The sequence below is a fragment of the Astatotilapia calliptera genome, chromosome 6 (genome assembly GCF_900246225.1).
Source record: "Astatotilapia calliptera chromosome 6, fAstCal1.2, whole genome shotgun sequence".
Taxonomy (NCBI): domain Eukaryota; kingdom Metazoa; phylum Chordata; class Actinopteri; order Cichliformes; family Cichlidae; genus Astatotilapia; species Astatotilapia calliptera.
In genome coordinates, this window is record NC_039307.1 from 33,397,950 (window position 1) to 33,413,105 (window position 15,156).

Consider the following 15,156-nt stretch of genomic DNA (forward strand, 5'->3'; position numbering starts at 1 on the left):
CTTCCTTTTACCCTCTCTACGACAAAAAAGTGTGGTTTCTCATCCCAGCCCCTTTCCCCTCTTCCTTTGATCTTTTTCCATTTTTGGCTAAGTGTGCTGTCACTCAGCCCACATCCTCACTTTCCATCCTTCATTTAATATGTTTGTAGGCTTTTCAGAGAGTTCATGATAAAGACACGAGCAGTGAAAGATAACTTTAAGATCAGATGTTACTGACTCAAAACCAACTAAAGGAAGGAAAAAAAGACAGACTCACGTAAGAAGTACTCTGAGGCATCCGCCTCATAGTCAGCATCCTCAGGAAAGTGATCTATCTGCTTGCACATGCCTTTGAAAGAACCTGTGAGAAAGAAAGAACATATTACAAAAATCAGCACTGACAAAATCTAAAATTGCACGTGTAAACATGCGTTTATGTTTGTGTTCGTCTGAATGACCGAACGCAAGAAAACTCAATTTTCCCATTTTTTCCTGCATGGTATCGCAGATTGTATCAAGTCTCCAGTATTCTGCTCGGTGTCTGTATCAACCCTTCTTTGGGACAAAAGAGATGAGACAGGGAGGAGAACTTTGTCAGGAGCTTTGAAGGAAACATATCACAGAACAAAAAGTGACAGACAAGGAGAAATAAGGAAGACGATTGGAGGAGCTCAGTCTAAACAACTCAAAAACGCAGGTGGGAGGGTGAAGAGGAGGCACGGGGAGAGCAAAATGCAAATGATAGACAGGAAGAAAGGATAGTGCTGCTCATTAAGAGAGATTGTGTGTGTGTTTGTGTGTGTGTTTTTGGCTTAGTGCAGCTCCTGTGGTAATTGTTGTACCCTCCTAAACCACTGCAATTAAATGGCCCCTTGTTAATTGGCGATTGAAGGACGAAAGACTAGCGCCGGCTTTCAAATGGGCATCGTCTGCGCACACGAGCACACTCTCACAATATGTCTCACACTTCCAGGCGTGCGCGCGCGCGCGCACGCACACACACACACACACACACACACACACACACACACACACACACACACACACACACACACACACATTCACATACTGTAGCATCAGCCCTGTTACCACGAGCCTCCCTCCAGCCGTCTTTTTCGCTCATCGCTGGGGGAGTGTTTGCTGCTAAACTTGCATTTTTATCATACCTGTGGAGATAATAACCATTTTATAACAAAGCCTGATAAAAAAAAAAGTGAAAAAAGAAAAAAAAATCATGACAGGACTCCAACAACAGCCTGTTTCATATTTACATATCTTTAATACACCTCAGAAAACTCTCAGACGAACAAAGTGTTTTTCATCAAGTGCACTTTGATAGATACATTAAAGAAGATATTTCACGAGGAAGCGGCGCCGAAACCTTTCAGAGTCCTGCAAAAACACTTTCATCTTTTCATAATTTTAGCGTGAACTGCGTGTAGAGCGCCGTGTTGAGATTGCGTTCGCTTCCTGAAAGGACCGTGATGAGTGACAGCGCACTGTGTTTCAGCAGAAAAGTTTCACATCTGAATGCCCCTGTGTCTCACTTGCTTACAGTAATTGTTTGTTGGGCAAATGCGAGTCGGTACTACAAAGTTAAAAATACTGCAATCATGCTGAGTGTGCTTCACAGACACACTCACTTTTCTACAGTAAGCGCCGATGACTAGACTTTAAAATGATGTCATTTCCCCTCCAGTGGACGTGAAGGAGATATTTAGCACTTCAGCGCAGCCTCTTAGAAACTGTTTCTTTGTTTAATCAACAGAGCTTTAAAGGATGGTGGTGACAGCTGCATTGTTCAAGTTACATTGGTAGAGGATAATCTAAGAGCATGAAGAGTGTGACAAATGAAGACGTGAGACTGTCCTCCCTCAGAAAACAACACCACACATTTGCACGAGGTTTTTTTATATGACCCATAAAAACCTCAGTGTGAATAAGAGCATGTGTAATGTGCACTGAGCTCTCCAAAAAAATGAGGATGCCAAACTCATTTTACCACATACAGCCCACTTTGATCTGCAGTGGACCAGACCGGTGAAACTTTCTGTTAGTATAAAGGTGTTTAACTGCACGTTTAATCCCTAAGATGTCTTAGGATAAGAAGAAGAGATGCAATTTCAACCTAATGTCTCAGTTTTATAAGATGATAAAGAAATGCTGCTGTAGTAAGCGAAATAAAAAATTCCAGCTTGGCCCTTTGGGATTGAAATAAGAGTGTAAAATTACAGAAACAGCTCTGCTGGCTCATTGCCCAGACTGCCCTGTCATTACAAAGAGGAAAGTTTTTGTCAAAACAGAAAAAAATGTCCATTTTAGTTATATATTTGAATGTGGACACGTTGTAAAAAACAGACACTTCTAAAGTAGATGTCATTTAATTGTTTATCTGTTACCTTTACTACTGTGGGGGAGGTCTTTATCAGCAGAACAAGCTGTAAATTTGATGAAAATACAGTTAAAATCTAAAATTTATGTCCTCCTTTAAAAGTCCGGTGGGCCGGATTGAAGTCTTTTGTGGTCTGATTGTGGTCCCCAGGCCTTCTGTTTGACACCACTGCTTTAACCTCCTAAGACCCGAACTCTTTCATGGCATGCATTTTTGATTTCTCTTTGCTATGTGGGCTGATTGGGACCTGATGAATGTAAAAAGATTGAACTTTTTTTTTTTTTTACCTGATTTTTTTGTCTCTGAGAAAAATGAAATCCACATATGAGGATATTTGTTTTAAATTTCTATAGAACAGTGGCGGTATAATGTCCTCGTACGTGGATATCAGGCCTTTGTGGAGCAAAATTGAGTATTTTGGTCTAGACGACCCAAAATGTGATGTCCACATATGTGGACGCCAGGTCCTAGGAGGTTAATGCATTAGTCAGAGATCACTGATTTGATCAAGATTGTTGGGGGCAGTAATTCCAAACTAACGAAGCTTAAACTAAACTTGGCATCATATTCAAAGAACCTGGGTGTGACGTAGGTATCTTGTGGGAAGTTTCTGATATCTGAAGTGATGTGCATATCTTATGTTGTTGTTAGCGGTGATTACATTACTGTCAAAAACAATAAAGTTTCTGCAGTACATATGAACAAAAGTAAGTTTAACAGCTACCTAAGAAAAGAAAAGAAAAAATAATGTTTTGATGGTGTCTCTCTCCCTGAGTGCCCCTTGCTGAGTTCCTCCAAACCGAAGACCACGCAGATACCCTGCTAATATTTGCTGGATTGTCTCAGGGGTGTCTTTACACAGCCTGCACTTGGGGTCTTGCATTGTGAGGTAGACCCCAACCTCTGTGGAGCTTGTACTTAGAGCTTGTTCTGTGCTGCAATGATTAATGCCTCTGTGCTGTCTTTCAGTGCAGCTTTGTCCAGCCACTGGTAGCCATTCAATATCAGCCACTTCTTCTATCTGCCGATGATCCATGCCATGCTGACGTCTATCCTTCCTCACGTATTCACTAACATGCGGTCAGTTGTGTCAGTCTTCCTGATGTACTCATGGATGTTTGTTGTTTCATCCTGGATAGCGGTACATAGTGGTATATATATATATTCATCATTTTAAGATACGTTATACGGCGTCTTTCTTGTGTAGCTGGGAGTATACAGCCACGGCGCTGTTAGACTGGTACCACCATTTCCTTTAACTTTAATAAAAGGACTTCTTTTTTCCCGTGTTTGGTTTTCTGTATAAATTTATTGGTTTGATCTCTGGTGTCTTCAACCCACATCCCACAGCATGTCAAACACATCAATTCGCACACACTCACAGCTATGTAGAAACTACATTATATCTATTCTTCCGTTGCTGCTTTCTCTCTCTCTCTTTGCCTTTCACACGCTCCCTCACTTGCTTCAACACTTGCCCACCCACACTGCACCACAAGCACATGTAATCTGGAATTGGATTTTCCCTTCCTTCTCCTTGCTTTCGCCCCCCCTCCCATCTTGCTCTCCTGTCTGTCTCACATACATGTGCTCGTACCCTGAAGACCAGATTCCCATTTGAAATGAGCTTGCAGCTCAGCCCGTCCTCTGGGCCTCCCTCTCTCTCTCTCCTTTTTATTCCTTCTGCAATTCAAATTAAGACCATGCTTTACTGTCTTGACTGGGAAGAAACCTGTGCAGTGCATTTCATTTCTTGGCTGATTCTTTTTTATGAATTTTGTATGGGCGCTGGGGGTTAAACACATGATTCCATGGCCTCTTTATTACATACACTCATACCTGTGATTATAGAGCAATATAGCACAAACAGGATTGCCAGCTTTCACCCATCAGAGTGAGGCTGTGGAGAGAGAGAGGGGCTTTGAGCATTTGGCTCTATTCTACTGATGCCACATACTTAAGAGCAGGAAGGACATCTCAGCACAATGATACCACAAGTACTTCACGAGTGGATATTAGCCTAAATCTACATTCTGTCTTATTGATTTCACGTGTGAAGATAACTGATCAAACTTTGGTGAATTATGACACAAAAACATGTGTGAGACAAACTGGAAATATATGAAATGAGTACCTTTTCATATATTTCCAGTACCTTCCTGCTCACACCGTCTATAGTGGGAGTGGGGTGCTGCTGATCTCATCCATGGATATAATAAAGAATTATTCGAAGATCTCAATGCCACCGAAAGACTTTCTGTAGTAAAAGCACAGTTCGGGAACAAGAGGGATGACTCGCCCATCACTGTGTCTGAGGTCACCAAAGTAGTCAAAAAAAGACTACTTATTATTTGGGAGGCGGCTCAGTGGAGCTGTTACTCCTCGATGTGGAAAGGAGCCAGCTGAGGTGTTTTGGGGCATCTCCCTAGGATACCTCCTCAGTGAAGTGTTTTGAGGATGCCTCACCGGGAGGATATTAACCTGTGAATCCAGTCATAAGTGGCCATTCAGCCCTCAAACCCCAGTTTGAGCTAAAACAGAGTTGGCTTCTTGGAGCTGGATAGAAAGAAAAAAAGGGGAAATGATCAGCTTCATAGCAGTAAATTTGGTTTCCATGAAACTGCGAAAGGTCTCTTTATGAAGCAATGCTGTGTATTAGCAACACAAACCTCTGCTAGCAAACAAATCCGCTTTGCATTCATTTACGCTCATTGTGTATTCGGCTTTTGTCAGCTTTGTCATCGTGTTGAAACAAACTGGAGTATTTTTTGATGCTGCAATACATCAACCAATCTTTCGCTCAGATAAAAGAAAAAATGCAGACACCTTTGTGTCTGCTGAGAAATCCCCATCTGAGAAACTCCTCCTCTTCCCTTCTCCTCTCGACACAGCCATCGTAATGACGCGTCGCTCTTACAAATTGCCCCTTTTAAATTATACATTCTGCTTTAAACATGGAACAGATACTATTATTCTGAGACCAACCTAAACCTCGGGGGTCAGGACAGCTCTGTCACCCACTTATGCTCACAGCAAGAGGGGCCGCTGTGTCTCACAGAGGATGATTTATACCAATAAGAGGAGACCCCGATGACCCCTTTGCTGTCATAAGCCAATTAGAATCCTGCTCGCTGACCGACCTGGTAGCTGTTAAGGATAAGTTAATACAGTATGATGAAACACTAGAAGACATCCTTTCATGAAGCATTAACATCGTAACCCACTCGGCGAGATACGTGAAAATGTGTATGAAGAGTAAATGCCCTCCTCTGAACCGGTACTGTGTCTTATGCAAATAACTCGGCGTGTCTTTATTCCTTTATGCTAATTATGGCTCAGTCTGTGTGTTAAAGTGCCACTAAAGTAATCCCTCAGTGGCAAAGGTGGATGAACATCAGAGACCTCAAAGCAGATGTGTTGCACAGCAAAGGTGGCTACCAGCTCAGTTCAGTAGATTACAAACACGGTACACAGGAAATGTGCTCCTTTCTTTTCTTGATCTATTAATGTAAATTCACCCAGGAGAACATTCATCCCTGCTTTCATGCTTTTGTAAATATTTCTTTGTGTTCTTTAGGCTCCTCGGTTGTTCCGAATACGAACATTTTAGATTTTCTAAAAGGTTGCAACAACCCCACCCATGAACCCTTAGCAGAGATGCTTAAAACGCTCCCTAAACGCCCCACCTGCTGCATCTGATCCACCTATCTCCCCAGTCTTTGACTTTTAGTGGCATTAACAGAAAGGAATTTAAAGTAAACATACAACTAACTACAACACATTTAATCTCCCTCAGCTACATCATATTGATGGTTTTCTTCTATATTAACTAGTGGGTTAACAAAGAATCCGATTGTTCAGTGATGACGTGACGAATCCTACTTCCGGGCCTAAAGTAGTCTGCGTTTAATATGGCTTTTGTGTTGTTAACATGTTTAATGTTTTGTATTTTCTTCTATTTGATCTCAAAAAGCTCCTAAAACAGTCAGTGATCACTGTTGACCTCCATAGGCTTTTATTACCGCTAATCATTTATTTAAGCTCAGTTTTTAAAACCTTAGGATGTAACTACAGCCCAGCCCATGCAGCAGTATATGAATGACTAACCTCGTATTGTGGATGGATTATCTCAGTTGTTCTCCTGGCTGAAGTTTGGTCCTTTTACAGCATCCTGCCATGCGATTACATTTGTTCCTGACCACCGAGAACACTCACATTAACTTTTATCGAGTGGGGAAAAAAAAGTTAGCTTGTTTATATTATGCTAACATAGCTGTGTCGCTAGCGGTCACGTAGCACATCATTATATACCAGCTAGCCCAACTTCAGTAACCCTACAAACGTCACTGCTGTTTAGTTTTCTGTCTTCATTTATGCTGGAAGTGATAACAGAGCTGTACGTTTTAATTTGTTTATTTGTTTAATTTGTGACATGCTATATTGTATTTAGATAGAAGCTAGCGAGCTAACTTCCTGCTAACTTCTAACTCAGTTAAATGTCATAAATTCCGTTTTCATGGATGCCTGGATGTTAAACTCAATTGTTACACCTGGTAGAGCAGAACGCTGATTATTTTATTAAAGATGAAAGACTTTAGACAGTTTTTCAACTCTCAGTAATGCCATAGTGATCGTTTGATATATGGACCTGCAGCGGAGTTTAGGTCCAGACACGGCTAGTGAGGTCAGACTGAACAACCGGATATGACCTTAATTATTAATAAACATCTGCAGTGTGGCTTATATAATTTAACCTTCTGAAAACACCGTAAGATTTTCAAAGACATACACTGGAGTTGAATGGGAAGGGAGATGTCATGGTTTGAACCATCTCAAAAACATGTTTGTTAGTTAAACCTGTTTTGCATTGTTAAATGTAAGGCTAAAGATCGCTATTGATCGCTGTTGATCAGACGCCACAAGCGAAAGATTCATACTGGTGGAACATCACTATATGGAAACATAAACATTTTAATTGTCGTTATTTAAATCCTTTATAAAGAGCACCTCAAATATTAACAATTTGAATAAGCAAACATAAGGAAATACACTTGTCCATTTAGTAGTGAATATTTTATAAACCCTGTTAAGGTTTCTTTGTTAGACGATTAAATTCAGTTTTATTTCTATAACACCAAATCACAACAACAGTCATTTCAAGGCACTTCATAATGTAAAGAGCCTACAATAATACAGAGAAAACCTCAAGAATCAGATGACCCCCTATGAGCGAGCACCTCGGCGATGCTGGGAAGGAAAAACTCCCTGTTAACAGGAAGAAACCTCCAGCTGAAAAGTGGGAAGTTAAAGATAAGAATAGAGCTTAACTGCTGTGCCCTGTAACTTTACATCATAAAATTTAAGAATAAAAATATTTTGTTGCTTTGTTCTGTTGTGAGAAACATAAATATCTGTGCAAACTTTCACCTTGCGGGATGTTACTTGCTTAGCAGAGGAAGACAGAGAACCCGGTGCACCCACCACCCAATTTTCAATATGAGAGGATAAGATGATAAGACTTGCTTGTGAACATACACCCAGGCAGCTGTCATGTTATTCAACTTACTATTGCTCTTTAAATCAGGCCTACACATGTGTAGCTGGTTCCCTTGTACAATACTATCACAGCAAATTGAATAGTATGCAGATTTCCAGAGCCTTGCATTCGTATTCTCCTGATGAAATTTATATCACTTGTGCTCGTGTATGTGTGTACACGTTACAGTTCAGGTCATGACCCAAAATCAGAACAAGTCGGGAGACAAGAGGATTACCAGGGAAAGTGAAAATTGGATCAAACTGGATTGTAACATATTGTAGTAGGAGACATAATCAGGTTTCTCAGCAAGTCAGGGTAAGCAGCTGCTTGACTCATTAAACCCCATTTCCTGACTTCACCTCATATGAAAAATGCAAAATGTTATTTCTGTACAAACTCAGTTCAAAGAGGAAAAAGGCTTCATTTTCTCCTACTAGTCCCAAATGGTCCAAATATAATGATCCATATAAAAGGAGCTCAGACAAAATTCAGTAAACATGCGGCCAGAAATGAACTCTTCATGCATTTTAAAACTTTGATAGAGAACAAAAGGACTGAAATGACTGAAAAAGCCTTCAGTTCATTAAACGACTTCATTTTGAGCTGTATTTCATTATAATCTTTGAACCCGCACGGCCAATTCATTTCCACGCAATTTCAGCACACGTCTGGCAATAGACAGACCTATTAAAGATAATTGTAATAAATGTGGAATTAGATTCTCACCCTATTTGTTCTAACTAATTTAGAGTAAGCAATTACTTTTCCTACCAGCAGGCATGCACAAGTGTGCACACGCACCACATAAATTACTTTGATGTCTGGTTGTGACAGAGAGAACTGCTCGGGTTTGCTCCTGATAAAGAAGCCTCCATCCCGACTTTGATTTTTTTTCCCTTTTTTGTGACGGGGAAGTAGAGCAGCCTGTTGTCATGTGGCACAAAGCAAAAAGGAGCAAATGACTGGTTAGTGATAATTTGGCAGATCATGGCGCTGTGTGGTGGAGGTCACCGTAGCGTCCAGGTGGTCAGAGAGCATTTCACAAGTGTTCACACTTTTAGTCCAAATTAGTTCATTGCTCAGATTTCCCTCCGCGTTTAAATGACTCAACTTGGGTTAAGTGCTTCTGATCAGTAGCAGAGCAAAAGCCAAGTGGACTAACGTGGGTAAACCAAGTGTGATACAGTAAATGCATCCATCCATTCGCCATATCTTTTACTCTGTATATGGCTATAGGGGGTTGGAGCCTATCCCAGCTGGCACAGGGTATATCGAGGGTGGGCAACTCAAGGCCTCGAGGCCAGAGTCCTGCAGGTTTTAGATGTCACCTTGGGTCAACACACCTGAATCAATGATGATTAGTTCATTACCAGGCCTCTGGAGAACTGCAAGACATGTTGTGGGGGTAATTTAGCCATTTGAATCAGCTGTGTTGGATCAAGGACACATTCTGCCATCTGCCATTGCTACAGCTGTATATCCTGCTACAGTGATGCCAGCGGAACATTTTTATCAATGGCCTGTGTCACTTTTCTTTCAGATGTTGAAGGACTCCTGTTGACTCTACAGGACTAACCTGCACATTGCCAATAGATGCTAAATAATACCAAGCACAGCTCAGTGTAAAGCCTATGGATCCAGATGCCTCAGTATGTGAAACCTTGGAAAGAAGAGTGGACCCAGCCAGAACCGTCAGTCTGTGGACAACAGTGCTGACCTTCCAGGCTGCAGACAAGACTGGATGTTTAAATGACATGACTGTGTTGCTGCAGCTGCATGCAGAGAAGCAGGCAGAAAAGCAGCTAAACAGGTGAAAGAAAACCAGTGTGATCCTTGGATGACTAAGAAATATCCTGTTTTGCCAGTGTGTCCAAGATGCTGTTTGAAGCGAAAGGCAGATATATATAGATATATAGATTCAGTTATAAGCTGTTAAACAGACTACACTGAAGTTGTAAGGAATCAGATTGCATCTCATATCATGCAAAGTTTTCAAGTTTTGCTAGATATGAAATCCTGCAAAATATAAAATACATCAAGTAGAAGTCAGTCATGTAGTTAATAAAGACAAATTAGCGACAGCAATAACAGCAAAGTTGCAATTTCAGGAGACTTTTTCATTAAAGCAGTCACTTAATTAGCAACACTGGCATTCTAGCAGAAGGAACACCTTAAAATAAACAAGCTGCTTGTAGAGAGTTCATCTGTAACATAACTTGGCATTGCATGCATTCAGTAAATAAACAGGGCATATGGTGACATTATATCTGTGATATAACATTTATTTTAAACTACTACTGAACACAAACATAGTTAAGCCTTTGGACTACATGGTTTCAGTGTTGGTGAATTGTGATGACACACAGCGTCTTACAGAAAAGTCATTTGTGATTTTAATCACTCAGGCAGAGTCAGTGTATTAAAGCTTAGACCATAGTTTAGCTTGTTTATAACAGCTCACATCTTGGATATCTGTTTTTTATGTCTCTGATTCTTGTATAAACACATTATGTAGTGCTGTTACACAAAGAATCCGTCAACAAATGTTGATATTAACTGTGTCGGACACAAAAATTGTACGTCTCAAGTAATGCGTATGCCTTCAGTCAGATATACTAATCCAAAACTGTCATCTTCTGCTATCACGTTTGGATTTGCATTTACGGTACTTTTAAAAAGTATATACAGGGCTTCACAAATTGCCACAAAAACAAGAGAATACATGAATTATTAATTCATGGATTACAACGATAAATATATTTTTAGCTTTAAAATATTGTCGTTGATTAAAGGATTTGTGCATAACTGGTGGATTCACCATTACAGAAACATGAAAAGTGATTTTGGTAATTACCAAGGCTGTTAATGTAGGATAGCAGTGGCAACAACCTTACATTGGGTGGTGCTTGTGACCCTTTATGAAATTGTTCATTTTTCTTTTCTTTTTAAATGAATGCCAAGCGGAGGATTCAAAAACCCATTTTACCCAATCAAGAATCAGCCTGATTCATAATGAAAAATTTCTATTTGTCATTTGTACACAATGTTTGCTGTATAAGTTAAACAACGAACTTATGGATGATATTTCTACTGTTGCGATATATCATTAAGCTCTTGGTAAGACAGATAATATTGGCATTTAAGGAAATATCAAACCATTTATTTAAGCTGCGATAGAGACCAGAACAACTATGTCAACTCCAAGATCGTGCCAAATTATTTATTTCTATATTTATTTTAGAAAAATCCATCAATGCAACCAACAGTGTAGTTGCTACTCAGTTAAAGTTAAAAAGAGAACAAAATCTAACATGCACGTGAGACGCAGCATGCCGCACCATTCATCTCAGATCTCAGCTAAAAACATGCGAACAACAGAGGCGTTCACGCATCATGAACATCATCTTCATCTGTGCATCCAGCACTAATATATTTGCAGACATCTATCTTCATGGATCCTCGTTACACTAGCTCAGCACGGCTGTCTCCTCTGATAGCGCCACACAAAATTAAACGTGTGATCAGACATAATCACACCATCTCAGAGAGCTGAAAAACTCAGCAACACTTTTTTGGGGGGAGACAGAGCTGCAGAGAAGCAGCAGTTCAGCTGTTAAAAGTAGGACTTGTACTGTGTCACCAGCATGTAGCACTCTTACAACAAGAGTGTTACAACTTGGCGAGCGAATGCAGATTTTCAGAACACATTACACCACCTCACGAAAAACAGCTACAGCTCTTTGAAACTGCCACATGAGAAAGGACGTGAAACGACAACTGAGTGGTGAAAACAGGGCCATCATTTCTTAAGTGAAGCGTTTTTTAACATTGTACTCTGGCTCCACCATCTTAATGTGAAAATAGACGGTTGCGAAACAACAAACACGGTAGCTCTCGCAGCTCTGAGAAAAACACACAAGCCCTTTACACTCTACATCTCTGTGAAGGAAGGTATTTTGTTTAAACTGATGGCGGCTAAAAATGTTGCACCCTGCCATGAAAGACGAATGCTTATCTTAGGAACGCATTGATTTGTATAAATATGTAACTATAAGAAATAATATTCAGCACCAGCAGTAAAAAAATGGTCAAAACGTGAAAGATAAATCAGACACTAATCAGTGCATGAGTGAAGCAAACTGGACAAGGTTGCTGATGAGACAGTTACTAATTACGGAACATCCACCTCCATCTGTGGCTGTAAACGTGCTAATTGCAGACATAAATTTGCAGATGGTCTCTCAAAGTCTTTAAAAAAAAGAAGATTACCAGGTACAGCAAATAAACAATTCATTTTTAAAAAGGGAGTACCATCAACCACCTGCAAACAACCACACTGTCCCCCTTTTGAGAAATCCCTGAGCGCGCCGTCTCCGGTCCCTTCCCTGCTCTATCCTAGTTTTGTTTAGTGAAACTTTCTGCAATGTTTTCCTCCCCCCTCCCAGCTCTGATAAATTCCTTTGGCACACATGTGAAGAAAAGAGGAGCGAAATGAGGAAACTGAAAAAAACAAAAACAGCAAAAGGGTGGAGGGAGGACAGGAAGGAGACAGACAGACGAGACATGTGAGACAGAGAGGTGACAAAAATAAGAGAAATGTGAGAGATCCACAAAGCCTGCAGCGTCCTGGTGAAGCTTCATTGATAAATGAGGCAACAGATGTTTAGCCCCATATAAAATTACAGCAAGCTGCTATATGTGGAATAGATACCTGCCCTCATTCTGCAGCTCTACATTACATCCTCCCAAAATCATCTCTGTTGCAGCGCACTGGGCAGCCGCTCATACGTCCAATATTCGGCTAGGAAAGTGACATTTAACTCGAAATGTTCACATTTTCTCCCCATTATAAGGTGTCAACAACGGCATGTTTACTGTATCTCACTGTGAAAGCACATAACGTGTGCTGGTGAGAGAAATACTTAAGCCAAAATGCTTTGTCTGTTTGACTGACAGGACCTGTAGATTATTTAGTGTGTATTTCAACATCTGCTAGAATTTAGAAGAAAGTTGTTTGGCTGAACAGATGGGTCGGAGTTTTGAAGGTTACAACAGAGCACTGCAGTGACTATTTTGAATCTCTTACGTGTGATGTGTGACTCATTTCAACTTGTTTTACATTTTTATCACCACTGAATATCCTGAAATATCAAGAGGACTAATCATCATTTACTAATTAAAAGCAAAAACAGCTGACTATAATTAAATGACTATAACTGAATTTAATTGTGCATATTTGTGACGCAGCACGAGAGACGTAGCTGTGCACAAAAGCAGCAGCGCAGTGACACGGCCTTTTCTGTTGTTTCCAGTGTTTGCTGTCCTAACTTCACTGTCTCCAAATGTCTCTCAAAACTCAAAAAAGTTTACTCTGTTTAACAGTTCGTGAAGCATAAACTGCAAATAATCAGTGTATTATTTTTCCTCAATTTTCACCCAGCACAAACCTCCACACACGTGGCTGGAGCTAAATCCAGGATGGAAGCTGAATGGAGATTTCTGTTGAAAAGTATTTTACATGCTTTAAATTGCAGTATTGTGAAATTCAGCGGTGCTCCATTCTGAAATAGTCACTAGCTGTTTTTTTTGCACTGTGAAGGTTTTTATTAGTGTAGTCTCAAATTAGGGACATTTTGATGGTAAGACCGACCAATAAAAATGTCTTTAATAGTTTTAGAGACATTCAGGTTCAAATATTGCTGCAGATTTCACTGTGTGGAAAAAGGGCCTGAAAGTAGGTCAATGGACCATTTTCAAAAAATATAGTAACACTTGTGGAGTCCTGTGACCTGGAAATCATGTTGTACATAGTACTAGCTTTCTTTTCAAATGTAGGAAATGCTACATTCATATTAGTCGTATACCTTCATTCAAGTGCTTAATCTAGAACTGGTAACACATTGCAAGGTTGGAACCACTGCACTGAAGGCCAAAGCACCGAAGCGTTGGTTTGATTGGTGTGAATTGTGCTCAAATATTGAAGGGATTGATGGCAAGCCAAAAGGCCTGGGAGAGTCACCTCCCCCCCACCCCCCGACCAAAAACCCCCCCAAAAAAACCAAAAACCAATAAAGATGTGATTCAGTGTGAATTAAACTTCTAAAAGACATTATTATCTCTGGTGTCCATATTAGATTGGGGTTTATTTACTTGAGACCTTAATCCATTGAGGTTCTTGGTGTCGTTGGTGATGACCCAAATCCTTCGGAGTCGAGCAAGAAGTCATTTTTTGGAAAAGAAAGTTTTTCATGTGTATCAGGTAGAATGATTTAAGATCTTTGTTTTCTGATTGCGAGACTGGGAAGAATCATTTCTATCAAGAGCAAAAATGAGATATTCTGGTTGGGGTCAGCGTTTAGGCTATAACTAATGCTGACTTACACCTCCAAGGCCTAAACTTCCTGACTAGTGCAGATATAATGCTCATCAGAAATAAATTGATTCTTGATAGGTATCTAGGTTTTGGGGGGTTTTCCGCCTGTCACGTGAGGACATGACAAGAGCAGAATATGTCTGAACATTTCAGGAAGTAATACAACAGAATTACAGTAAATTTTACTTTGTTTGGTTAAAAGAAACAACAAGTGGTCATGAGATATTCTGACTATTTGCAGATTTTTAATTAATCTCATTTACAGCATACATTTAAAGCCTTGAGTCATTCAGAAATCTTTACATAATCACATTAATCATCAGTGCCTGTTTTTCAAATACTGAAAATCTTTTAATAAACCTTATTCTAAAATATCTCCTCGCTTTAAAAGCCCAAACAAATCAGCTGGGTCGGGCTGTTGGTTTAATAAATGATTTAAGCAGAGGTCTAATTTTCAGCCTACCGTGAAACTCGCCGCTGGTGCAGTTAAAGTCGGAGAATTACGTGTTGGTTAGAAACCACAGGCCTAAAATAATTTTCTTCCTGTATTTCTGACATGGACGTGAATTGTTTGACAGATGGGGATTGCTGAATGAAAAAGCGGTCATGGTCATAACGTCACACATTACACCACATTAAAATACATTCATGCTCCGGTGAAAAACGCGCGTAAACGGGTTAGAATCGGCCGTTAGCTCAAGAGGGTTGACTGATCGGACCGCAGGATCTGGCAAGATAGTGGGTCAGTGACCAATAAATGGCGAGTGCTTGCTTTCTCCCCCTCTCTCCTCATTTAAGTCTCCCGTCCACTGTCTTTCCTCCCCATCCGCGTCTCTCTTACACTACCCTCTTACCCCCCCCGGTGTGTCTGTG

General features: G+C 40.3%; 1 protein-coding gene across 1 annotated transcript in view; it reads right to left on the minus strand.

Moving 5' to 3' along the window:
* cacng2b (calcium channel, voltage-dependent, gamma subunit 2b) overlaps window positions 1-15,156 on the minus strand; it is a 66,655-nt gene that overhangs the window by 22,688 nt on the left and 28,811 nt on the right. The window contains exon 2 of the mRNA XM_026171843.1: window positions 257-340. Within this exon, the coding sequence (XP_026027628.1) occupies window positions 257-340 (84 nt within the window). The remainder of the gene's footprint in view (window positions 1-256; window positions 341-15,156) is intronic.